We start from the raw sequence: 27,889 nt of genomic DNA, 5'->3' as shown, positions 1-27,889 counted from the left end.
GGCAAAGCTGACCTAAGATAGGTTTATCAAATCTTTCAAAATCCCTTTGAGTTATACAGCTTCTATCTTATTTTCACATCTTGAGTAGTAAAAAGTTTTGGCTCCTCACAATTGCAATGAAGGTTGATCCAGTCGAGACAGCAAACAAATCAAGAACATTTAACTTATCAATCAGTTAACTATCAATGTAAGAGCAATATCAATATTTTCACTTCTATAATAATTCACTTAAGCAAAACAAAATGAAAACAACTAATAAGCTTGTAAAATAATATATTTGTATAACATTTGCACTATAAAACATTCCATAAAAGAACTATTTTAAGATGACTGTGTTTTGTACTTGATAAACCTGATCAAGTTTATACGAGCTGTAGAAATAACCGGGTAATGTTCACCAAGACTCTTCTTCTTATTCTGGATCTGTGAATATATAAAACATAAATCTTGATACTAGGGCATGAATGTTCTATATTATGAACTATGCACATACAATATATTTAATCTTTCAGTTTGCGTTCATCACTTTTCTTAACTGACCAATCAGACGTTTAGATTTGATCATTGAGAAAATTCTACATTTTGAACTGTTATGAAATTGGTAAAGAGGAAGTTTAGAACCTTTCTGTATCTTGACATCTCATTCAAAAATTCAAGATATCAAATTATTTAGGACTATTCCATTAAAATGTATGTGGGAGGGTAGGAAGGGACTTTCAAAATATCCCTATTACCAGGAACCATTTTTTTTATAATTTTGCATAACGGTAATAGATGCATACTGAAATAAGACCCATGAACAACATTCAATCATTAAACTTCCCTTCCTACCCTCCCACTTACTTTTAATGGAATAGCCCTAGAACTGAAGGCCCATTGTCAATACTTCAATGTTTTATCACCTGCAAGACTACAGAAACTTTTCAAATCAATCTAAAATCTTTAATCGCACTCTTCATAATAGAAGTGTTTATTTTTCATCGAAAAGTAAACAAACAAAATCCCTCAATGATAATGATATTGTTAACTCATAGATAAAGCATAAGTGTTGTTTGTAAACATTTTAATTTTCTTCCATATCCAGGTTTACTAATGGTTATTTTTTTTAAATAAAAGTTTTGCTCCTTTTAATAGCCATCTCTATTTGTATGTCTATTACTCTGGCTGCTCATCAGATGTTTTATTTTTTATTTTTTTGAAATTGGAGAACAATACTTTAATTTTTATTTTTAAAGTTTCAAATGTCAGCTGATAGTAAACAAAGATCTACATTATTAGTTTTTCAAATTTGAGGTCAGGGTTTCAATTTTTTGTTTGATAAGGGACGACATCAAAAGATCAATGTAGGATAAAAAACTTAAATCAAACAGTTAGTTTTTTTTTTTGGGGGGGGGGGGGGGGGGGGGGTCAACATTGCTGCAAGGTTTGTTAATCTAAAATCGATTTTACATGTATCCCTATTGGTCAATCAATTTTTCCCAAATTAAGTTAAGAGGGGGGGGGGGGGGGGGGGGGGTGTGGGGGGGCAGTGAAAAAACTATATGAATTAAGTTTTTTATCCTTCATTGAACTTTTGATGTGGTCCCTAACAAAGTTATATATGTACAATGCCCCAAAAATTATCAAAAATTAAAAAAATATGTTGTATATTAAACTTTTGTGACACTGTCTTTAGGTCAATGCCTTCTTATGAGGTAAAATTTAACTCGATACATTTAAATAACTTTGATTTTTTTCTAATTTTCTTTTAAGCAACATCAAAATCATTGCATGGTTCACTACAAAAATGTAGCTTGGTGAATTGAAATAATAGAATCATCTTTTACTCATGTATTTTTTCTGCTGTATTATTCAATATTGTATTCTTAGTATTTAGGATAATGTATAACCAAATTAACAATTGGGAAAATCCTCTCAAAGAGAATAATATGTCTTGTCATTTTCTCTACTCTACCAGAGTAAACCAGTAGTACAGTGTTTTATTATTTATTCTAATATGACGTGCTTCTTTAGCTTTATGAATAAACCCATGCTCTAAATCCAATAATTTTTTTTTGCACATGCGAAATATTGACTACTGCAGAATAATGAATTTCATCAAATTGGGATGCATTTAATATATTTCAATAACTTAAAACACTTTCAAACTCTTAAATGATGAACATATTTTTACTAATTCATTTATTATGACTATAATGTGTTGCATTTCGAAACTGACATATTTGACCTAGATACGACAACCGTTCATGCTGGCTGTTCAAAACTCCTCCCTCTGAAAAATCACAGTTTCAGCTGTTTGTTTCTTTACAAACAAAACTAGAGGCTCTCAAGAGCCTGTATCGCTCACCTGATTCTACTTGGGTTTTTGAAATCATATGAAAAAATATAAAATTTGGCTAAAAGTGACAACACAACCTCATTGATAAGGAAAGGAACATGTTTAATTTCATTCAAAAGTCCCCCACTGGCGGCCATCTTGGATGGCGGATCGGCTACAAAGTAACAACACTTGGTCAGCACCTCATAAGGAACATTCATGCCATGTTTGGTTTTATTCCATTCAGTGGTTCTCTAAAAGAAGTCATTTGTATGCATTTCCCATAGGGTCCTATGTTAAACTAAGTCCCCTGCTGGTGGCCATCTTGGATGATGGATCTGCTACAAAGTAACAACACTTGGTCAGCACCTCATAAGGAACATTCATGCAATGTTTAGTTTTATTCCATTCAGTGGTTCTCTAAAAGAAGTAATTTGTATGCATTTCCAATAGGGTCCTATGTTAAACTAAGTCCCTGCTGGCGGCCATCTTGGATAATGGATCGGCTACAAAGTAACAACACTTGGTCAGCACCACATTAGGAACATTCATGCCATGTTTGATTTCATTCCATTCAGTGGTTCTCTAAAAGAAGTCATTTGTATGCATTTCCCATAGGTTCCTATGTTAAACTAAGTCCCATGCTGGCGGCCATCTTGGATGATGGATGGGCTACAAAGAAATAACACATGGTCAGCACGGCATAAGGAACATTCATGCAATGTTTGGTTTCATTCCATTCAGTTGTTCTCTAAAAGAAGTCATTTGTATGCATTTCCCATAGGGTCCTATGTTAAACTAAGTCCCCCGCTGGCGTCCATCTTGGATAATGGATCGGCTACAAAGTAACAACACTTGGTCAGCACCACATTAGGAACATTCATGTCATGTTTGATTTCATTCCATTCAGTGGTTCTCTAAAAGAAGTCATTTGTATGCATTTCCAATAGGGTCCTATGTTAAACTAAGTCCCCCGCTGGCGGCCATCTTGGATGATGGATTGGCTACAAAGTAACAACACTTGGTCAGCACTCCATAAGGAACATTCATGCTATGTTTGGTTTCATTCCATTTAGTGGTTCTCTAGAAGAAGTCATTTGTATGCATTTCCCATAGGGTCCTATGTTAAACTAAGTCCCCCGCTGGCGGCCATCTTGGATGATGGATCGGCTACAAAGTAACAACTATTGGTCAGCACTCCATAAGGAACATTCATGCTATGTTTGGTTTCATTCCATTTAGTGGTTCTCTAGAAGAAGTCATTTGTATGCATTTCCCATAGGGTCCTATGTTAAACTAAGTCCCCTGCTGGCGGCCATCTTGGATGATGGATCGGCTACAAAGTAACAACACTTGGTCAGCACCTCATAAGGAACATTCATGCCATGTTTGATTTCATTCCATTCAGTGGTTCTCTAGAGGAAGTCATTTGTATGCATTTCCCATAGGGTCCTATGTTAAACTAAGTCCCCCGCTGGCGGCCATCTTGGATGATGGATCGGCAACAAAGTAACAACACTTGGTCAGCACCTCATAAGGAACATTCATGCCATGTTTGGTTTCATTCAATTCAGTGGTTCTCTAAAAGAAGTCATTTGTATGCATTTCCCATAGGGTCCTATGTTAAACTAAGTCCCCTGCTGGCGGCCATCTTGGATGATGGATCGGCTACAAAGTAACAACACTTGGTCAGCACCCCATAAGGAACATTCATGCTATGTTTGGTTTTATTCCATTCAGTGGTTCTCTAAAAGAAGTCATTTGTATGCATTTCCCATAGGGTCCTATGTTAAACTAAGTCCCCAGCTAGCAGCCATCTTGGATGATGGATCGGCAACAAAGTAACAACACTTGGTCAGTACCTCATAAGGAACATTCATGCCATGTTTGGTTTCATTCCATTCAGTGGTTCTCTAAAAGAAGTCATTTGTATGCATTTCCCATAGGGTCCTATGTTAAACTAAGTCCCCCGCTGGCGGCCATCTTGGATGATGGATCGGCTACTAAGTAACAACACTTGGTCAGCACCTCATAAGGAACATTCATGCCATGTTTGGTTCTATTCCATTCAGTGGTTCTCTAGAAGAAGTTCAAAATGTAAATTGTTAACGACGACGACGATGGACGACGACGGACGACGGACGCCAAGTGGTGAGAAAAGCTCACTTGGCCCTTTGGGCCAGGTGAGCTAAAAAGGGAGGTTCATGGAAGAGCCTACACAATTGCTTTACCCTTATACACACCAGACATAGAAATTACCTGAATTGTCCTAATCAGAATTGAAAATAATTGATGCAAGCTATACTTTATTGTAGTTTTGACATGGTTAGGCATTATATTTGTGTAATTTTAGCCCTCACTATCGCTCAGCAAAAATAATCACGAATATAATGCCTACCCATGTTAAAACTACAATAAAGTATAGCTTGCATCAATTATTTCTTAAATACCCTGTCAGACTATAGATATACCAAAAATGTTATCAAAATAATTGTTTCATTTAAAAAAAGTACTTTTTGCAATGTTTTTAAATCTATGAGTTTCAATAAAAAAGATTGTAGATAAACGGTAGAAATAAAATTGAATTTCATAAAAATACCTTGAAGAACAAAAAACTCTTTAAACTAAAAGGAAAATTTTTGATACTGTTGCAACAGTTGAAATAAACTCTATTTTGCAGCTAATCTTTAAATTTTTGGCAAGCAAATAGTCTCTTTCTTCAGTTATCTATCAATTTTTAGTACTGAATGATTTTGACTATTCTTTAAGGATGGTGTCTGTTAAAACTTATAAACCTGCTGCATTTGTTTGCATCTGTCCTAAGTCAGGAATCTGTTGTTCAGTGGTTGTTGATGTGGTTCAATAGTGTTTCTTGTTTCTTATATAGATTAGACTGTTAGTTTTCTTGTTTGAATGGTTTTACACTAGTCATTTTTGGGCCATTTATAGCTTGCTTTTTGATGTGAGCAACGGCTCCGTATGGAATGCAATACTTTGACCTACAATTGATTACTTTAACAAATTGTGACTTGGATCGTGAGTTGTTTCATTGGCACACATACATCTTCTTATATCTATTATATTAAAAGTAGATAGTCTCACCTGTGTTTTCAATGAAGGCAGCAATGTTTTAAGTTTTTCTACCATCTGTATTTCTCGCACTATAGGATCTAAATGATCTTCTCCAAAAACATCAAACATGGCATCTAAAGATTCTGCTATCACTCTCAGATCATTTTCTTTACAACATATCTCCAACAAAAACATACCTACATCCTACAAAGATAAATGAAACAGATGTTCACTGTAGAAAAATTTTAATCTTACACAAAATTCTAAGACACAGGTCCATTGGTATTATATTTTGCATACCCATCCAGCCCTTAGTTTTCTGAGGCAGTCAAGATTTTCATATTATCCTTATCAACATCCCACGTACAACAAACATGATTTATTGATTGTATTATTGGTATCATGAATATACATGAAATATTTGTTATAGATGTTTATAGTAAACAAATATATAATGACTTGATAGCCCTTCTTTTTTTAGCTTACAAGCATTTGCAAAAGATACGAGTAAAAACATATCACATATTATTTAGTAAACATTCAGACTATTTATAATATTGCACAGGATGGTAGTCATGTCATGCATGTTACATTGCGACATAACTTATCAACAATGATATCAAATAGAGAGACTAAATGAATAAAAAGTCCTTAGTTTTGCAGCAGTTGGCTTCTGTTTGGTAAGTCAATTAAAGTGAATTTACTCCAATTTTTAAATAAGTTACCTTGTTTGGTCTTGTTTGCAAGCAGTTTATTGTCATAAGAAATGATTCACAAAGGGATTGAGTTGGTGGCAATTGTCAGTGCCAGGATTAATCAGACTTTTCTCATTAGTTTGTCTGTGTGTTAATTGATCTATGTTTGGAGGCAGTGATTTTATTAGAGGGTTTTTGGTAACCAATCTTACTTTATATCACTCAAATATGTACCTACTGTGTTGGATAGTTGTTATGGTTTTCAACCATCCAACAAACCCAACAACCCACCATTTGCAAATGCTATCATGATTGTATTACTTCCCTTGGTAGGTTTCTGAGGAGATCATTATATAATTACATATTAATTGATAGCTTGAAAAATGAACACCTATTTAAACAATATGTGTTGGTCCAATTTGTATTGGCATAAAAAGGAAACCTTTAGTTTAATATAATAAAATGTTGATTACCTTAAGAAATGAATTAGGTTGAAGTTGTTTAGCAAACACACAACCAATGGTAGATACTATTCTAACAGCATTAACTTTAATGTCTGACTGTCCACACTGCTGTTCCATCTCATATAGAAACTGTAAATCCTGTGGTGAAACCTCCAACAGCTGAAAGAAGTATAATCTGATTACAGCTGATTGCATTGAGTTTGTAGGTAGAGGTAATATCTTTTGTTAGCTTGCTTGCTAGCTGAACAATGAAATCATTATTAGGTAAGGTAAACTACCCTCCTTGAGAAAACTAGCCCGACAGATAACCAAACTATCTGTCAGTAGGACTAGGCTACTTTAAAAGAAATAATGACTTCACCGTTCAGCTAGCAAATATATTACCTTTATCTACAAATTCAATGCAATCGGCTGTAATTTTAACAACACACTTTGTTCACTTCTAAAGATTGAAATAAACAAATAATTTCCCCTGAGGCGACAATGATAGCCTTTTTTAGATACAAACTTTAGAAAGTTAATTCTTTTAACGAAATCTTGCTAGAACTACAGAACAGTTATTCGGACAGTGTTTTTTGGTCCAAAAAAAATAGGTTTGCGTTGGTTTTCTTATCTTATTTTGTACTTATCTCCCATGCCTATAAATTTTGCACTAAAAAATTTGTGTCTCGTCCTAGCGTGAAAAGACATCTCATTTCCGTTAGGATTAAAAAAAAAAATTGTATGGCCTTTGGTATAATGCAGAATGCACGAAATTTCTAATAATAAAAAATAACAGGCGCACATATCAACCAATCAGATTAGCCATTACTCTTAATTCTGAATCCATGTTATGTATGCGCCCATACAATCTAATGGTTTATTGTAATCTATAAGATTGTTGAGTAAACTCCCCTTGCAGAAAGTAATAATATAAATGAAACTTTGACATTTTTGTTAAAAGCATGAGCATTATTTTCAATAATCAGGATCTAAAATCTAAAATCATTAATTGTAATGATTTTCAGTATTCACATTTCATTTACAATTGCATTCACAAAATGTGTAATCTTTGCAAGTTTGCCCTCACTCTGACCCAGCCACCCTTTATGAAAATTAATATTTTACACTACCAAGTTTAATAACTATAAAAACAAGGAATATACTGAAGGTAATGTTACCTTAGGTGATTCCAGGTCGGCAAGTTTTTGGACAACAGCCCTCATACAACTAGTAATAGCTTCTAACAATTCAAGATTCTTCATCACTGAAACAAAGAAGTGAATGCTTTTAAAGCTACCTCAAAGGAACTTATATCTCCCCTTAAATCTAATACTGTCAAAAAGAGCCTTCACTTGTTCAAATGATACAACCAGAGTGATATCAGATATTTATAATATGGACCTTCAATTGGAAAGAAAATAAAAATGACGACCTTTTTATAAAACCCAAATCTCCAAACGATCTCAAAATTTAATTTCATCTTTATTATTCATGAGAGCGATGTTCATTTTGTTCAACCGCTAGCTTTATACCGAAAACGACAAGAAGTAATGTACATGTGTAAATCCGAGTATCTGACTGACAAAAACAACATTGAAAACAATGCATGCCATAAACTGGAAATGAAGACAAATGCAATACGGGATCAGATTCCGGAGCGGATAAGGGTAATTCCGAGTTTGCCGATCAAATACAATGAACAAATAATAATTCCAGGCAGTTGACAAAACACATCTATGATGATGAAATATAAATACTAGAATTAAAAACAAATAGATATATTGAAAATAACGAAAAAGCAGAAAATATTTTATAGAGAAACTCAAAATTACTTCTGTTCACAAATTTTGAATTACATGTCAAAATCCAATAAAATATGACAGTAATTTTCTTTAATCATTAATAAATGTTGATATTACTTGTAGATTTTTTTTATAGTGTAAACATTTTACTGCAATTTCAAGAGGTAATTTCTTCTCAGTTTTCAGAAGGGCCAATAAAAATCTGGAAGTTTCTTATTTTATTTTCACAGAGAAACTAATATAATAATATATCAACTAGATATGATCTGGGACTATTATATTATTAGTATAATAGTCCCAGTTATGATACACTTAAACAGCTTTGAATTTGAACTGTATAAAATAATGGTACAATTAGTAATTAATTACCAATAGTTGAGACAACACACCCACCCACAGTGACACCCTCCCCACTACCAAAAAAAAATATTTCAATTAATAATATACAACTACAAGACAATTACATTTATTATTAAACCTGTTATACAACAGTGGTTTTGACCATGAAGCAAGCTAAAACTAACCTAACATCAAAAGCACATTACTTTTGTATCTTACTTAGTTAGGAAATATTTCAAGTAAAAGTAGGACCTGGAGTTTAGGTTGTGGACCTTTCAGTTAGGAGTGTTAAAGGTCCTGGACCTTCCAGTACCGAATGGTAATTTGAACCCCTGAGCTTAACTGGTAATTCATTTGTGATTTGCTAAATGGCAGGCATTGCTACAACTTATTGAAACTTAATTTTGTACATAGAATTAATGATTCATAAAGAAGAATTTATACTAAAAACATTCTAAATAGATTTGATGGAAAAAATGAAATGACAGAACTAAAACTTCATTTTGAACTTGACTGCATGGGAATATGTTCAGTAACTTAATTGTCATGACACAACATGGACAAATGTTTTGTAAATATCATATGAATTAATATTAATTTTGTTTCTCTCAACAAAGGGATATAACTCCAATTTTCAAGTCAATGGAGAAAGCCAATTTAACCATCAATTTTACCCAAATTTTACCAATCTATAAATAACATCCTACATAGTTTTAATCCAATTTGTGAGGATTCTAAATTAATTAAAAACACTTCAGGAAACCCAGGGAATGAACTTACCAATTTGCGATGATGACAATTTGACTAATCCACTCCAGACCGTGTGAAGATTATCCATTCCTCCAAGATGTGTGATCTCTAAAGAACTGACTAAGTTGTTACAACATAGCAATGCATAAATCTGTAACCTTTCAAAACTATAAAAGAAAATCAAAATGCAAAATATGAATAATTGGTATTCCTTTAATATATTGATCACCAAAAAACATGCACATATAAATCTGAAGGAATAGACAATGAATTATGTAGAATACATCATATGCCTTCAAAAGATATGCAGTCTAATTGGGACTAATCATATATTAATTCCTTTACTCTGTTGAATAATAGTTAATTCGTAAACCTCATGAAAGCAAAATTTGCATATTAAATCAAATTTAAATGTAGCTATGGTAGCTGTCCAAAGTGATTATTTTCTCATTTGTTGGTGATCTTTGTTAATCTCCTTTATATATGTGTGTCCTATACTCAATTTGATGCAATATGAATATGGTTGCAGTATGTGTCATTTCAAGGCTGGTGGTTGTCTAAAAATTGATGCAAGGCAGGATCATCACGGAAGACTTTTAAGTAACTGTCAAGATGGGGGACAGCAATAAAAGATCTGTTCCCTAAACACATAAATAGCAGTGTTTTCTGTTCACTGCAATTCAGAGCATGAAAAACAATGAGCTCTGATCAGCATGTATTGTGTGGCTATCAGAAATTGACCAAAGTGAGTTGGATGCAAAAACATTATTTTGATAGTGTTATGTTTACTTAGTTTAAATTTATTCATATGAACTTGTAAAATTTTATCTTTGGAGTGTTGTTTCATGCACCTTTATCCCACAAAAACAGTACTTAGAGATAATAAGTCCATGTTACATTACCTTTTCAAAATATCAGCTTGTTTGTCTATATTCTGTAATAATGGCACAATTTCAACTGGCTCTATTTTCTGTAATACCTGTTAACAAATGGTGAAAAAGTTTAATTGGAGTCAATGCCTCTAGTTTATATTGTAAATAACTCTATTCCTCCCACTAACTTTTTTGTTAAATGATTTTTTTTTAAATACTCACAAATACTTGAAAAATAATTAATTGGAATTTGAAGGTGTGTATGTTTTGATTTGTAAGTGCAGAATTTTTTTGTTAAAATCCTAACTACTATTTTTACCAATGCCTAAATAGTTTGTACTACTGGGACTAGCATTTTATATAATAACATTGATGTTTCACTGTAAGTTAAGTTCTAAGAGCTGAGTTCTTAAGAATTTCCATCATGATACAGAAGATCATTTTGTGTTTATGGCCATCTATATCTTGCTATATCCAACAAAGATATCTATATGTTATTTAAGGTGGTACTAACACTACAGGAAGATAACTCTGTAAAATAAGCTGAACGTTTTGATTACGTTGTGTTGTATAGGGAATATTAAGCTTCTTTATGATCAAAATTGGTGTTTGTCAAACTGCTATATAACCAGTGTATTTTTTCTGACAAAACAGTTGGTTCAAAATTTTTGAAATTTTTATATTTTTGTTAAAGAGTCAAAGTAAATACGTTGTCAAAATTTAATCAAATTAAACAAACCAAATTCATTTTAGTGAAAGTGTTAGGTACCACCTTAAAGTAATATAATATGTGAAAACAGAACTTACTTTTGTAAATATATGGTTTGATGTTATAGCATTTTGCACTTCTGTTGATACATCTGATGACTACAAAGACAAAGAAGTAGGAGTAGCCCATAGAGACAATATCTTTATATTCATTCATAGACATTGCTTACTTCTTTATAACTCATCCGGTGAAAAAATTAGATGGTTGACATTTCACTTCACAGTTGTCTTTTATTGAAGACATTATGTTGATTTCTAGATGGTTGTTTTGTTGGACCCCAATGACATACTGTATATTCAATCGATTTTGTAGGTTGAGAAAAAAAGTCTTTTCATTGATACTTCAATTCATGTTTTACAAATTCAATACACAAGTAACCAGGTGCTCCGCAGGGCACAGCTTTATACGACTGCAGAGGTCGAACCCTGAACAGTTGGGGCAAGTATGGACAAAACATTCAAGCGTGATACAGCTCTGAATTTGGATTGTGATCAAATTTTTGACATAACATGGTTTTTTTTTACACAAAACAAATGTCAAGATTTTACAAATCAATTAAAGATTTCTTCTTCAAACTTTTTAAATCTAAAATTAAATAGTTGACACAGCATAGGTTTCTGACACAGAATGAATGTGCTCTAATGAACTTAAAAGTTTTTTTTTGCCTTTGAGCAATTCACTATACTGTTGAATATTAATCCTCTCAAAAAAATGTTTGAAGAAATTTTCTTTTTATTTATGAGATCTGAAATGAGAAAAATTTAAACCCCCCCCCCCCTCTTTTTTTTCACATCCCCGTTTCCCTTTTTCCAAAACTGATATCAATTCAAATTTCTAATGGAGTTTGCAACAATAACTACTCTTTTAAATACATCATAAAATATTAAAATGTAAAATAAAGTGCTTGTTATCACTGAATGGTAAAGATTGGTTGGTAGTAAAAGTGAATATACATTGTTTATTGTATAAAACAATAAAAAAAACTTCATCAGCAACATTTTATATTGGCAAATTTCCAATGAAGTTATTTACATAAAGTTATTGGCAAATAAAAATAGAAAATGACATCATAGTCATGTCTGGCAAATGTCCAACATACATTATCTAAAAACATTTTAGATAAGATAAGGAAAAAAAGCTTCATCAGCAACATTTTATATTGGCAAATTTCCAATGAAGTTATTTACATAAAGTTATTGGCAAATAAAAATAGAAAATGACATCATAGTCATGTCTGGCAAATTTCCAACATATATTATCAACTACTATTCTATACAAAGAAAGATAACTCCAATTGAAAATTAATTGTTATTGCACAATATTGTGCAATTAGATATTTCTTGCTATTGTGCAATACTGTGCAATTGAAAATTTCTTGCTATTGCACAATACTTGATATGGAATCCTGATTTGGACCAACTTGAAAACTGGGCCCATAATCAAAAAACAAAGTACATATTTAGATAAAGCATATCAAATAAGCCCAAGAATTTAATTTTTGTTAAAATCAAACTTAGTTTAATTTTGGACCCTTTGGACCTTAATGTAGACCAATTTGAAAACTGGACCAAAAATTAAGAATCTTCATACACAGTTAGATTTGGCATATCAAAGAACCCATTTATTCAATTTTTGATGAAATCAAACAAAGTTTAATTTTGGACCCCCATTTGGATCAACTTGAAAACTAGGCCAATAATTAAAAATCTAATACATTTTTAAATTCAGCATGTCAAAGAACCCCAAGGATTCAATTTTTGTTAAAATCAAACTAAGTTTAATTTTGGACCCTTTGGACCTTAATGTAGACCAATTTGAAAGCGGGACCAAAAATTAAGAATCTACATACATAGTTAGATTCGGCATATCAAAGAACCCCAATTATTCAAATTTTGATGAAATCACACAAAGTTCAATTTTGGACCCTTTGGGACCCTTATTCCTAAACTGTTAGGACCAAAACTCCCAAAATCAAACCCAACCTTCCTTTTATGGTCATAAACCTTGTGTTTAAATTTCATAGATTTCTATTTACTTATACTAAAGATATGGTGCAAAAACCAAGAATAATGCTTATTTGGGCCCTTTTTTGTCCCTTAATTCCTAAACTGTTAGAACCAGAACTCCCAAAATCAATCCCAACCTTCCTTTTGTGGTCATAAACCTTGTGTTAAAATTTCATTGATTTCTATTTACTTATACTAAAGTTATTGTGCGAAAACCAAGAATAATGCTTATTTGGGCCCTTTTTTGGCCCTTAATTCCTAAACAGTTGGAACCAAAACTCCCAAAATCAATCCCAACCTTCCTTTAGTGGTCATAAACCTTGTGTCAAAATTTCATAGATTTCTATTCACTTAAACTAAAGTTATAGTGCGAAAAACCAAGAATAATGCTTATTTGGGCCCTTTTTGGCCCCTAATTCCTAAAATGTTGGTACCAAAACTCCCAAAATTAATCCCAACCTTCCTTTTGTGGTCATAAACCTTGTGTTAAAATTCCATTGATTTCTATTCACTTTTACTAAAGTTAGAGTGCGAAAACGAAAAGTATTCGGATGACGACGACGACGACGATGACGACACCAACGTGATAGCAATATAGGACCAAAAAATTAAAATTTTTGCTGTCGTATAAAAAGTAAATTTAATCCATAGTCAACCAAATATTATTCATGCTACAAAGGGGCTGTTAATTTTTTATCAGCGTTGCTTTATATTTGATTCATTTATATAAATTCTTACATTATCATGATTATATTCTTTTAAATACTAAGTCTTCATTAATATAAAGTGCACAGATTTACTTATCTAAACAAAAAAGTTTATGCTTCATGGAACTGAGGAAAAAATTAAATATCAAGAGTTAATGTAATGCATATCTATCAAATTGGACAGACATTTAGTTTGAGATTAGAATGTCAAATGAGGGTCACAGATATTTTTTCAAAAGTATCTAATACCAACAAAACAAAGCACTAAATTCTACAATAAACAAATCAGTAAGCTCTATCAAAACCGAATTAACAAATCCTTACTGAAAAATTGTCAGCTGTTTCCTCCATGTTAACGTCTACTGACATTTCATCAGAACTTGACTCACTGGTGTCAACCTCTTCCCAATCATCTTAAATAGCAACAATTTTACTTTATTTCTTTTCTGTGATTAAACATACTTTTAAGTGTATGATAATGGACAAAATATGATACAGTTGTATAACAAGAATATCTTAACATATAGTTGAATAGTAAGTACTTTAATCAATCTTATCTGTGTTAAGTTAAATTACAGAACAGGAAATTTGATCAGCATTTGTTGTTGTTTGTTGCCGTACATAGATCAAATAAGTTATTTGTTTGTTCTTTTGTACTTAAATTAGACCTTTGGGTTTCTTGTTTGAATTTCAATTTGCGTATAATTTTTGCTGAATGGGATTTTTTTTTCCTTTTCACATTATATGCAAAATGTTTGGGTTATGCCACCAATCAAAAGATTACAGTATATACCTTCTGAACAGCAAATGTTAGTAATAACCTCCAGAGCAATCTGTTGTGCCTTCAGTATGTTTGTAACATTGTCTGTACTTCTTGATTTCTTCTGCAATATATTCATGACATTTATACATTGTTATTAATTTAATGATATTGATGAGGATCTACACATTTTAGTAATTAAGTATACATATATGTAAGTGAAAATCCCTTTCCAATAAATATAAAGTACTTCAAGTAAACCCTGCTCCCGACAATGTTGCACCTGTCCTAAGTAAAAAGTTTTGGCCTTTGTTATTTTTGTATGTTTTTTTTTCAATTTCAGTTTATTTATATGTTTTGGAGTTTAGTATGACTTCTATTCCAGTGAACTAGTACACACATTTTTGTTTAAGGTCCAGCTTAAGCCTGACTCCTGATGCACAATTGTCTTGCTGTGTTGAAGACCTATTGGTGGCCTTTCGGCTGTTTTCTGCTCTGGTCGGTTGAGTTGTTGTCTCTTTGACATATTCCCCATTTCCATTCTTAATTTTATAAAGAATATTGATATTTTTTTTATAAAGGAACAGATATAAAGAGGTTTTATCTAACGCTAAAGTGCTTGACCAAATAAGTACTAAATATAGACTTTAGCTGTACTCTTTGACAAGCACTGAATATAATTAATACACATTTTATTTGTGTGTGGTATCTTAGAAATGGTACATTCTTTGTCTTTCATGCACATACAACTTTAGAATGATAAATATAAATATATCAAGGAACTAAGTACCGTTGTCTTTTCTTTTTCTTTTTCCTGTGGTTTTTCAGAATGACTGTTCCCATTTGTAGCTTCCTGTGGAAAATAAAATTAAACTTTATACCTTTTAATTAATTGAAGATATCAAAGGAAGTTTTCTCTCCTAAACAAAATGAATTTTCACACTTTAGTCAGTTGATATACCATGTAATACATGAACCCATTAAATATAAATAAAAATATAGAATATATGCCAATACACATAATTAACAGCGCCTGGTGATGTTTCATAGCCTGACCGGTTTTGGTCCAAAAAGAACCTTCATTAAATACTTTACATGGGTAGTACCACATAACAATCATTATCTTAAACATATGTGGTCAGAAGACTTGGAAGAGGTTGCATTTTATGAACATACATGTATCCTGCATAATTCATTCTTTGTCTAAATGCCCATTTATAGCTGAAAAGTGCATTAAATGTGCATTTGATACTTACAAATGATGTACAGAAAATATCATGGTTATGAAGATCTTTTTTTAGTAGACTTGTTCATCAGAACAGATTAGTTTCTTATACATACGATATACAGGGTTTCCGCTGGCGGTCGCCATTTTCGCAATTTGCGAAAAAATAATAATTGTGGCGATAAAAATTCGTCATTTGCGAAAGAATTATATAGAACGATTTATTTTCCTCCATCTTGTTTATTTACTTTTTTCGAGTTTCTCGGACTTTACCCGATCAGACAATACTCGGAATTCACCTTGACCTCATAAAGATTTGGACAGAAAATCAATAATCAGCTGATTGCATTTTATAGCTATCGACGACAAAGGACTAATTAATAAAGGTGTTGATTGAATTGTTTGACAAAATGATATGGTTAAATGGCTTCCGCTAAATGTCACATACAGAATTTATTTACCACTTTGCGACGCACGTGTTTGAAGCAAACTTGTGACGTCTCCTCTCCTTTTAAAGATAGTTTAGAAAAGAAAGCTGTTGTTGTGACGAAAACATTTTCAAAAGCAAGAAAAATCTCTGATTTAAAACTTTAATTATCCTTTGACTTTAATATAGGTAATTGATTAGGGAGACTTCTTTAAAGTCGTTTGAGTGACACGTGTGTTTCAACCATAGTTTTACGTCTCAACTTTTTCATTTACGATGGTCAAGAAAAGAAAACTGTGTTATGAAGAAATATATCCAAAAGGTTGGGAACAACCCCTCGAATGAGAGTAGCCCTTCAATGTTATGACTTCACATGAAATGAGGGATCAAAACATCATGTGATAAAAGCTTTTGTTTTGTTGTAAAAACCATGTCTTAGTACAAAGGGGCACATTAATATTTTTCTTTTAAAGAACCATCCCTACGAACTATACTGGTATTATATAATCAAAACATGTCCATTAATTTTGTTGTATTCCAAGACTTATATCTTCTTTATTATTAAAAGTATAGTGGCCCCCTCATTTAGAAAAGTTGTTTAAAATACAATGAATATTTTTCCCTTTTATGTTAAAAACAAAATCTGTTGTTTTAAAGTAAATGTTTAGTGTTTATTCATTAAATGTAGACTCTAAAATAAGTTTGACAGAATAATCATAGACACAATGGGGCAAAATCACCTTATTTAAGGGAAAAAGAGGGGTGGGTAAGAAAAAAAAGGTAAATTTTAAACGAAAAATATAGTTATGTTACTTGGCGAAAAAAATAATAAAGTGGCGAAAAATATATTGTTTTGGCGAAAGTGTTTGCGAAAAAAATAATTGACCCAGGGGAAACCCTGCGATATATTCTAAAAAGACTCAATTTTTTACAAGCACTTTCAAAATTTTGTATTGAAACAATTGTCTCCAGTTAATTATTACTATACACCAAGGTGTATGTTTTCCAAAAGATAGACAGGAACATCCTGATACATTTAACGTTTTCTATACAAACATTTACCTGACTATTTCCCTGTGCGTCATTTCTCAGAACTTCCACAGCATCAACCATTAATACATGTGATAATGTTTGTACAACTACTGTCAGGAGGTTATTGGAAGTAAAGTCCTCATCACTTATATTGGTTATAATACCTGCAATCAAATCATGATTTGTCAAATTAGGCAGCATATTTTCTAAACATCTTGATTTGACAATCAATTTGATGATGTAAAGCAACAAGATAAATATAGATGTAGAGCTGTCTCATTCGCACTCATACCACATCTTCTTATATCTATAAACAATCAACCTACTACCAGTTACAAATTAAAGCTACTAGAATTCTAGAAATCCAATAATTGGTATCTTTTCTTTTCAGTTTTCCCCCATAATGAGTTTAATTTTGCTTTCATTTTTTTTTCAAAATTATCTTAAATTTCAAGAGTTTTATTAAAAGTTTTGGCCATTTTAATTCTAATTCTATATTTTGCTTATTTCCAACAATGCATTTTGGGCTCAATGTTTACCATCAGCTCTAAAATTATAATATCAAATTAATCAATAACCTTACCAACAACTAAAGTTTTGAGCAATGCATGCTGGGTAGACAAGGCATCATCTGCTATAATACTCTCTAATAGACTTGCTTTGTCTTGTAATCTACATAATGCAATCAGTTCTTTATTCTCCTCTGTCACGGTCTGTAGACACTGAGCTGTAATATAAAAAACTTGGTTTTACTTTCAGTACATGACAGTAAATGTGTTAAGTATAAAGCTACTAAATATATGTAAGCCTTTAAATATTTTTTTTTTGCTGTTTAAGGTTGCATTTAACCCTGATCTTCTTTTATATACAGGTGTACTTGCTAAGTGTTTTTGGTATATATTATTTCTATCATTTAATCAGAGATTTCACCATGTATCCTGCTGTTTTACAGTGATTAACTTGACACCAGCAAGAGAGATTATAACAGGATAAGCCTGTGTATTATACCTATGTGTACTAATATGTTACAAAGTATGATTCTGTTCAGTTCTTCTGTTTCATTTCTATGTGATGTTTTGCTTAACCTTATAATCTCAATTTGCAAATTTATTTTATTCATTTTGTGTATGTTATCAATACATCTTCATCTGTGTTGATAAGATTAAATAGCAGGTAACATAAAAAGGTCATCATTCAATTGCAGTTTATTTAAAATTCACTTGAAATATGTAAGACTAAATTTTAAAATTATTCATGCATTATGTTTCTATATAGAAAAAAAGTATGTGTTTTAATTGTATAATTGCTGGTTTTATTTTTGGTGTATTAAACTATATCATTCTTACCCACAGCTATAGACAATTCATAGCCATATATTTTATACTGTAAACACGGCCACAACAAATGAACCAAGTTTTCCTTGTTGAATATCTTCACAGCCGTTTCTGAAGCTTCACTGAAAAGTAAAATAAGAACTGAAATATTATACTTTTTTGCCTGAGAACTGCCTTTTTTAAGATTTTATTCCCACACTTATTTTAATATGACTCAAATTTCTGATATCAAGTAAATCTCAAAATAAGTCAAATTTATAAGCAAGAATGTTTTGAATACATAACAAATGTTGAGTATAAGTTACTGTGGATTCATTAGTATTTGTTGGATACCAATTTTCATGGATTTCATAAGGAACTATGAATTAAAATGTTCAACAAATCACAAATTTTCTAAAGGAAATTAAAGTATGCAATCTTGGCCAAAGCCACATACTTAAAAATCAACGAAAATGAAAGTGTTTAATCAATCCATAAAAATTCGTACCCACGAAAATAATTGGATCCTCAGTAAAATTCAGAACTGAACAGATTAGTTTAAACAAAACTTAGTGAACACCCATGTAAGTATGCGTCTAATAGTGTGTTCGTAACTCTTCAATATTTACTCTAGAGGTTTCAAACAACAACAATCAAAATTGATTAAAGATTATTTTAGAAGGGGAACAACTTCTATAAAGAGTCATGTCAATACTGTATTTCTTATCATTTTGATGTTCTGAGATTCAGTCTATCTATCTGCCTGGCCAACACAACCTTACTATAACCACGGTTTGTATATTCAGCAAACCCAGCCAAAAAAGCAAGCGATCTCAGGAGAGTTTAATATGAGTGACACAGAAAATTGCTTAACAGTATTTCATTAGCCTGTTGTATCTTAAACATTATCCCAATACACTTTTATATTTATACCCACACGAAATGGTTTTCAGAATAAAGAAAACAGTGATTTAAATTGCAAGTATTTGCTTTATATTATATACTGTACCATAAATTCAATAATATATGTGTTGCTTCTGTAAATATTTCTATTCTCAAATCCCGAAGCTTTTTCAAACTTATTTGATCAGGGTTCCAACCAACTTCAAACTGGAAAAGAAAAGAAAACTTAAGAAAGGGCCTTGATGTAACATTTCTGTATATACTTAATAATTAATTATCATGCAAACCAGGGTTTTCCCAAGGTCAATTATTTTTTTCGCCACCTCTTTCAACAAAACAATATATTTTTCGCCACTTTATTATTTTTTTCGCCATATTTTTTAGGTATAAAATTTTCCTTTTTTACACCCCCCGCCTAAATAAGACGAGTTTGACCCATTGTCGTCTATTATTATTCTCTCAAACTTATCTTAAGAGTCTACATTGTAATGAATAAAACTAAACATTTACTTTTAAAAAGAAGAACTTTATCTATCTTTAACTTAAAAGGTGGAAAATTTATTATATTTTGAACAACTTTAAAAGAGGGTCACTTACTTTTAAAAAATAAAGAAGATATAAGTCCCAGAATATAACAAAATTCTTTGACATGTTTTAACCATATATTACCAGAAACAACAAAACAAAAGTTTTTATCACTAGAAATTTATCCCTCATTTAAGGTGTAGTCATTACATTAAAGTGTTACTCTCATTCGAGGGGTTGTTCCAAGATCTTCTCAACTTTTTGAATAGACTTCTTCATAACGATAATTTTCTTTTCTAGACCATTGTAAAAGAAAAAATTGAGAAGTAAAACTATGCTTGAAACACGTGTGTCACTGAAACGACTTTAAAGTACCCATTCAAATCAATTATCTATATCAAAGTCGAAGCATAATGTTTTCAATCAGAGATTTTTCTTGCTTTTGAACATTTTTCGTCATAATAACAGTTTTCTTTTCCGGACTATCATTAAAAGAAGGAGAGGAGACGTCAAAGTTTTGCTTCATACATGTGCGTCACGAAGTGGTTAATACATTCCTTTATGTAACATGTGACGGACGCCATTTAACCATATCATTTTGTCAAACAATATACAATCAATACCTTTATTAGTTAGTCCTTTGTTGTCGATAGCTATAAAATGCAATCAGCTGATTATTAGTTTTTCTTTCAAAATCTTAACGAGTTCAATGTGAATTCCGAGTATTGTCCTTCAGGTAAAGTCCGAGAAACCCGAAAATAGTAAATAAACAAGATGGCTATAAATAATTCATTATATATATTTCTTTCGCCAATAACAAATTTTAATTGCCACAATTTTTATTTTTTCGCAAGTTGAGAATATGCTGACTGCCAGCGGAAACCCTGATGCAAACAAAGCTGCACATGTTCGTGTGGTATAAATTTCTAAAATATTTACTCCAAGATTTCATTATGTATTACATAAATATCAATTATCTTTTAATTCTGAGCACTATTACCACCTCTTAAATAACAGACAATGGATAATTTTAGACTATATATATAATAATTTTTCATTGAAATCCAAGCAAGAGCAGATGTTTCCCAAATACGTTAAGTTTTTATTGCAAAATTAACACAAAGAATAATTGAAATAGCATACATACAAAAAGATGTTACTCAAATTTACCTTGCAAATATTAATTTGAAATACTAGCACAAATAGATGTTTTGAAAACTTTGTTTGATGTGATAAGATTACCCAAAAATCAAAAAGCAAAAAAAAAAACACAAATAAAACAAAGCAAGACAAATGATAACTTAGATATACTTGTCTTTTCAATATGTTCAAAGGTTTTTTCTTATAATTGAAATCCAGGTGTACCTTATAATACATGTACCAACATATTCTAAAATATATAAATTTTTAACAAATTGTTCATTCATGTCATTACAAAAAGATTGAACTGTAATGATTCAATCGACATATTTGATATATAAAGTTATAAACAAACCTGTGTAAACAAGGCCACAAGGGGGGTCAATACATCCTTCTTTACTAGAGCTTCACATGCATCAATGCCTCCATCTACTGTTATATTCCTACAAAAGTTAATTCATTATCATGATATTATATACAACAGATCTTATGCAGAGCTAGTTTCAGCATTATCAAGATTTAACGATTAATAATATCAATGAATATGATTTCTTTGATCAGGCATTATTGAGTATGACGAACAATAACATGTAACTTTTGTAATAGTTTTCGAAAAATCATATAATCCAGAGTCAAAACTCAGTTATATGAAACCAGATGCTCCGCAGGGCGCAGCTTTATACGACCGCAGAGGTTGAACCCTGAACGGTTGGGGCAAGTATGGACACAACATTCAAGCTGGATTCAGCTCTAAATTTGGATTGTGATTAAATAGTTGACACAGCAAAGGTTTCTGACACAGAATGAATGTGGTCTAATGAACTTAAAAAAAAATGTTTGCCTTTGAGCAATTCACTATGCTGTTGAATATTAATCCTCTCAAAAAAATGTTTGAAGAAATTTTCTTTTTTATGAAATCTGAAATGAAAAAAATTGACCCTCCAATTTTTTTTCACATCCCCCTTTCCCTTATTTCAAAACTGATCTCAATTCAAATTTCTAATGAAGTTTGCAACAATAACTACTCATTTAAATACATCATGAAATAAAATGTAAAAAAAGTGCTTGTTATCACTGAATGGTAAAGATTGTTTTAATCTATCAGTTGGTAGTAAAAGTGAATATACATTGTATATTGTATAAAACAATGATTTAAGTTGATTCAACTACTATTCTGGACAAAGAAAGATAACTCCAATTGAAATCCAATTGGAATTTCTTGCTATTGCACAATATTGTGCAATTAGATATTTCTTGCTATTGTGGAATACTGTGCAATTGAAAATATTTGCTATTGCACAATACTGTGCAATTGAAGATTTTTTGCTATTGCACAATACTGTGCAACTGAAGATTTCTTGCTATTGCTGAATACTGTGCAATTGAAAATTTCTTGCTATTGCACAATACTTAATATAATAATTTTGGATCCTGATTTGGACCAACTTGAAAACTGGGCCCATAATCAAAAATCTAAGTACATGTTTAGATTCAGCATATCACAGAGGCCCAATAATTCAATTTTTGTTAAAATCAAACTTAGTTTAATTTTGGACCCTTTGGACGTTAATGTAAACCAATTTTAAAACGGGACCAAAAATTAAGAATCTACATACACAGTTAGATTTGGCATATCAAAGAACCCCAATTATTCAATTTTTGATGAAATCAAACAAAGTTTAATTTTGGACCCCGATTTGGACCAACTTGAAAACTGGGCCAATATTTAAAAATCTAAGTACATTTTTAGATTCATCATATCAAAGAACCCCAAGGATTCAATTTTTGTTAAAATCAAACTAAGTTTAATTTTGGACCCTTTGGACCTTAATGTAGACCAATTTGAAAACGGGACCAAAAATTAAGAATCTACATACACAGTTAGATTCGGCATATCAAAGAACCCCAATTATTCAATTTTTGATAAAATCAAACAAAGTTTAAATCTGGACCCTTTGGGCCCTTTATTCCTAAACTGTTGGGACCAAAACTCCCAAAATCAATACCAACCTTCCTTTAAGGTCATAAACCTTGTGTTTAAATTTCATAGATTTCTATTTACTTATACTAAAGTTATGGTGCGAAAACCAAAAAAAATGCTTATTTGGGTCCCTTTTTGGCCCCTAATTCCTAAACTGTTGGGACCTAAACTCCCAAAATCAATACCAACCTTCCTTTTGTGGTCATAAACATTGTGTTTAAATTTCATTGATTTCTATTTACTTAAACTAAAGTTATTGTGCGAAAACCAAGAATAATGCTTATTTGGGCCCTTTTTTGGCCCCTAATTCCTAAACTGTTGGAACCAAAACTCCCAAAATCAATCCCAACCTTCCTTTTGTGGTCATAAACCTTATGTCAAAATTTCCTAGATTTCTATTTACTTAAACTAAAGTTATAGTGCGAAAACCAAGAAAATGCTTATTTGGGCCCTTTTTGGCCCCTAATTCCTAAAATGTTGGGACTAAAACTCCCAAAATCAATCCCAACCTTCCTTTTGTGGTCATAAACCTTGTGTTAAAATTTCATAGATTTCTAATCAATATGAATAGCAATATACGACGAAAAATTTTTCAAATTTTGCGGTCGTATAAAAAGTCTATTGACAATCAAAATTGACTGAAGGCAGATTTTAATGCTTATTCTATTACTGTAAGGCATTTGAACTTTTTTTTTTAAATTATGAAATGGCTATTCATTCATTTGCTCTTGTTAATATTTGCATTGATGACATGTAAGTACCTAATTGCTCCTAATGCCTTAATGCTAACTTGAGGACTGGTATCTACAAATAATGGTGCCAATATTTTGATACAATCTTTCTGTAGCAGTATGTTTATATGTGCTGGGTTAGATACAAGGTTGGCTAGAGAGGCACAACCACATTCTCTGGTTTCCTCATTCACACTGGATAACTGAAAAAATACACACAATTAGAAATCATCAAACTGTGGAAAACAGGAAGATAAACAATCAATTCAAATCTGCCAACATTCCCAATTTTGAATCACAAGAAACGTCACTTCTGGTGAATATAAAATGTTAAACTCTGCAACATTTAATGGACCAGAATTTCTGGAAGGTTTCATTTACATTAACCGGAAATTCGGGTCTGTCAAATTTTACATCTGGCAAGGGTATTTTAATTTTTTTCTTGGACGCCTTCCTACGACGTCATTACGCTGAAATCATTTTCATGACTTTAAGAGCAAATTTTGGGGGGGAACTTTGCACCTTAATTTTGACATGAAATCTTCATACACAGCTAGAAATTTTTACATCGTTACAAAGTCCTACCTTTTTTGTGCTTATTGATGCAAAACATATCCAGAAATATCCAAAGTAAATGATAAAATCAGATACAATTCTATTTGAGGTGGACACATATTTATTTTGCTTTCAAAATGATATCCAAGAACTCCCAAGAAACATCACTTCCAGTGAATATAAAATATCAAACTTGGTAAAATTTAATCATGTTAATAGACATGAATTTCTTAGCGTTTGATTTACATTAATGACACCGTAGGTAGGCGTCCCAGAAAAAAAAAGCCTTGCCAGACATCATAATTATTTGGACTAGATGATATCAGTCCGATAATTTGTTTAGACATCGTTATAAGTGACCAGTCCCGTTATAGAAAATCCCTGGACAAACTGTGCTTTTTTCGTTCATTTTTTTACATAAATAAGGCCGTTAGTTTTCTCGTTTGAATTGTTTTACATTGTCTTATCGGGGCCTTTTATAGCTGACTTTGCGGTATGGGCTTTGCTCATTGTTGAAGGCCGTACGGTGACCTATAGTTGTTAATGTCTGTGTCATTTTGGTCTTTTGTGGATAGTTGTCTCATTGGCAATCATACCACATCTTCTTTTTTATATTTGCCTAGGCTTTGGTCAGTATGGACTCCCAAGCTTGGGTAAGACTAGTCCAAATAATTATGACGTCTTGAACGGCTATTATAATTTTTTTCTTTGACGCCTTACTTCGACGTCATTACGCCAAACTCATATTTTCAGTTGGACTTTGAGAGGGAATTTACTGCTTTATTAAACGTTTAGCTGATTTCTCCTCAAGATGCTTCATTTTAGGAGTATAAAATATATTTTTGAACCAAACTCTTTACATTTTGACGGACCTGAATTTCCGGATAATGTAAAACAAAGGTTCCGGAAATTTGGGTCTGTAAAATTTTACCTAGTTTGGTGTAAAAATTATTTTATAATCTCCTAAAAAGAAATCAGATAAACGTTTTAAAAAATGCAGTCGACATGTTTCCGCCTCGGATGGAATTGTTACTTATATTATTATTTCTGTAGGGATTAATTGGAAAATTTTTGATCAAACAAACACATTAAAGAATGTGTCGACAGTAAAGACAACAACACTCATGTTTTTACCGCATAGTATCTGTTTATTGGGTCTACATGTTTCGCCTAATCGACAGGCATCATCAGGACAATTGTACAAAGAAATATGACAGTGAAGTATGAATTTAGCGGTTAGCGGTTTTAACCGGAAGTGTAAGTTACATAATAGTAGTTATGGTGACGTTATATAAATAGCAACAGCATGGATGATACCACAGACCAATACCAAGATTCCCGATCTTTTCCTGAAAATGATCAAGATTCTGCACTGTCCAAGAAGAGAAGGAGCAAGAGAAGAAGAAACCGCTACAACCGCTGATAACACTAATAAGAAATCAAGACCACCTAGCTGAATTTATGACACTACGCAAAATTAACATAAAGATTTAACAGAGTATTACAATACTTTACCACCGGTTTAGAAAGAAGGTACCTGCTGGAAGCTCTTACAGATTCAACATCAAACCACAGCAAAAGCTTTAATCATTAACACAACTCATAATTAAATATTTACGGATCTACCACTATTTTAATTTCCAAAATGTGCGACGATCATACACTTCACACCATTACCGACGCAATTGGAAGCAGTAACTCGAGCGTCCCACAGCGAAGCCAGTTGGCTGTACGGAATGAACAGTGAGGTGTTGTCCAATTTGGAATTCACTGACATGATTAGTAGATAACAATAACATACAATACCACCAAAGACCTCCCATGAGATTAACTACACAGAACGGGATAGATGTCAACCACACGAGATGCTGTTACCTTTCAAGAAAACACTAACATTTCTATTTATATATTTTCTATTTTAATTTACTTTCACTTTCACTTTCTATTTATATAACGTCACCATAACTACTATTATGTAACTTACACTTCCGGTTAAAACCGCTAAATTCATACTTCACTGTCATATTTCTTTGTACAATTGTCCTGATGATGCCTATCGATTAGGCGAAACATGTAGATCCAATAAACAGATACTATGCGGTAAAAACATGAGTGTTGTTGTCTTTATTGTCGACACATTCTTTTTTTTCAAGATGACTGTGAATACCTAGCGGTATCCACTCGTTTTTACCCTACCGCACGATCACCACTTCAGGTGTTGGTTCACTCGTATTTTTATTTTTTTATTTAAACACATTAAAGGTAAGAATTTTTATATATGCAATTTTTATTAGCCTTCAATGAAAATTTGATGGCTAAATTGGGTCTCAAAGTTGAGACAAAATATGCTCTCAAAGTCCAACCGAAAATGGCGGCTTCAGCATTATGACGTCGAAGTAAGGCGTCAAAGAAAAAAATTATAATAGCCTTTCAAGACGTCATATTTATTTGGACTAGGGTAAGACAGTATAATTGTTAGTTGCTGCTATTTACATCTAGCTTGTGCCATGGATTGGCTTAATTTGCCATGGATAAATTAATTGAGTTAGTTTTAGAACATATAAAACTTTATGTTAAACCTGTTCAATAATCGGTTGGAGAGAAAAGTTTGTTGTTGACGTTTCTTCAAATTCAATCTCAGTTTCAAAGTCTTTGACACTTGGAAGACCAGTTGGCTGTTGCTGCTTTGCTTTAAACTTCTTTTGTTTTGATTTTCCCATTGCATATTACTTTCATTTTGACATAAAAACCCTAAAATTAAATGATAACTTAACGAAATACGATTTTTTTGCGATTTGCATGTGGCCGAACTGGTTTTCGGTTACAAAATTCCAGTTCACTTCCGGTTGATATAAAAACAAAGTATTGGATGGAAAAAAACAAATTCCGGAATTAAGTTAGCACTTTAAAAAACAGGCAAAATTTAATACTACTAGTTGATTGCAATTGATCTATTATTCTTAGGAATTAGACCACAAAAATAGATGAGCCAAGCAATCTACACGCCGTATGCCAAGCTAACTGCACCAATTATTGACACTCGATCTGTTTTTAGGATTTGATTTTATATGCTTTGACATAAGTGTCATCATAGCAACCATGAAATTAAAAAAATCTGGAAATTTGTTAATATATTAAATCTATATTTCCTTTATTTGTTGTTTATTACTAAGCTGATGTTTTATTGACCATTTAAAAAAAAATCAAAAAAAATCTTCTTATTTCAATACACGAAATATTCGTTTGTTTTTACTAAACTCTCATATCTTTGAAGGAAACGTTATATATTGTATAACCGGTACAGAGAAGCTCCACGTTATTATTATAACAATTAACAGTACTGTTTTGCCATCATATCGAGAGAAATATATAGTTATTCTTGTTTCATTGTTTCGTACACTGAATCTCTTGGCCATATATAAATATATGATGATGAATGATTGATATTGATACAACCTTATACCAGAGTCGACCACCTACTCTTGTTTAGTATATCCTCATGTACCTGCAGCTCTCTTTTAC

At 31.9% G+C, this 27,889-nt stretch overlaps 1 protein-coding gene across 1 annotated transcript; it reads right to left on the bottom strand.

The window, feature by feature from the left end:
- Positions 1-256: 256 nt before the first annotated feature.
- Positions 257-27,196, bottom strand: LOC143080284 (HEAT repeat-containing protein 3-like). The gene is made up of 17 exons (XM_076256026.1): positions 26,947-27,196; positions 23,843-24,015; positions 21,456-21,543; positions 19,542-19,642; positions 18,566-18,675; positions 17,803-17,946; positions 17,250-17,383; positions 15,326-15,388; positions 14,569-14,659; positions 14,100-14,188; positions 11,101-11,160; positions 10,324-10,400; positions 9,452-9,588; positions 7,709-7,794; positions 6,558-6,707; positions 5,420-5,593; positions 257-423 (listed from the first exon to the last, which is right to left on the bottom strand). Exons 1-17 carry the CDS (start codon positions 27,085-27,087, stop codon positions 322-324), a joined length of 1,920 nt encoding a protein of 639 aa, XP_076112141.1. The 5' UTR covers positions 27,088-27,196; the 3' UTR covers positions 257-321.
- Between the last annotated feature and the right edge of the window lie 693 nt (positions 27,197-27,889).

The sequence above is a fragment of the Mytilus galloprovincialis genome, chromosome 6 (genome assembly GCF_965363235.1).
Source record: "Mytilus galloprovincialis chromosome 6, xbMytGall1.hap1.1, whole genome shotgun sequence".
Taxonomy (NCBI): Eukaryota; Metazoa; Mollusca; class Bivalvia; order Mytilida; family Mytilidae; genus Mytilus; species Mytilus galloprovincialis.
Note: the sequence above shows the minus strand (reverse complement) of the source record. Positions and strands in the feature narration are given on the sequence as shown.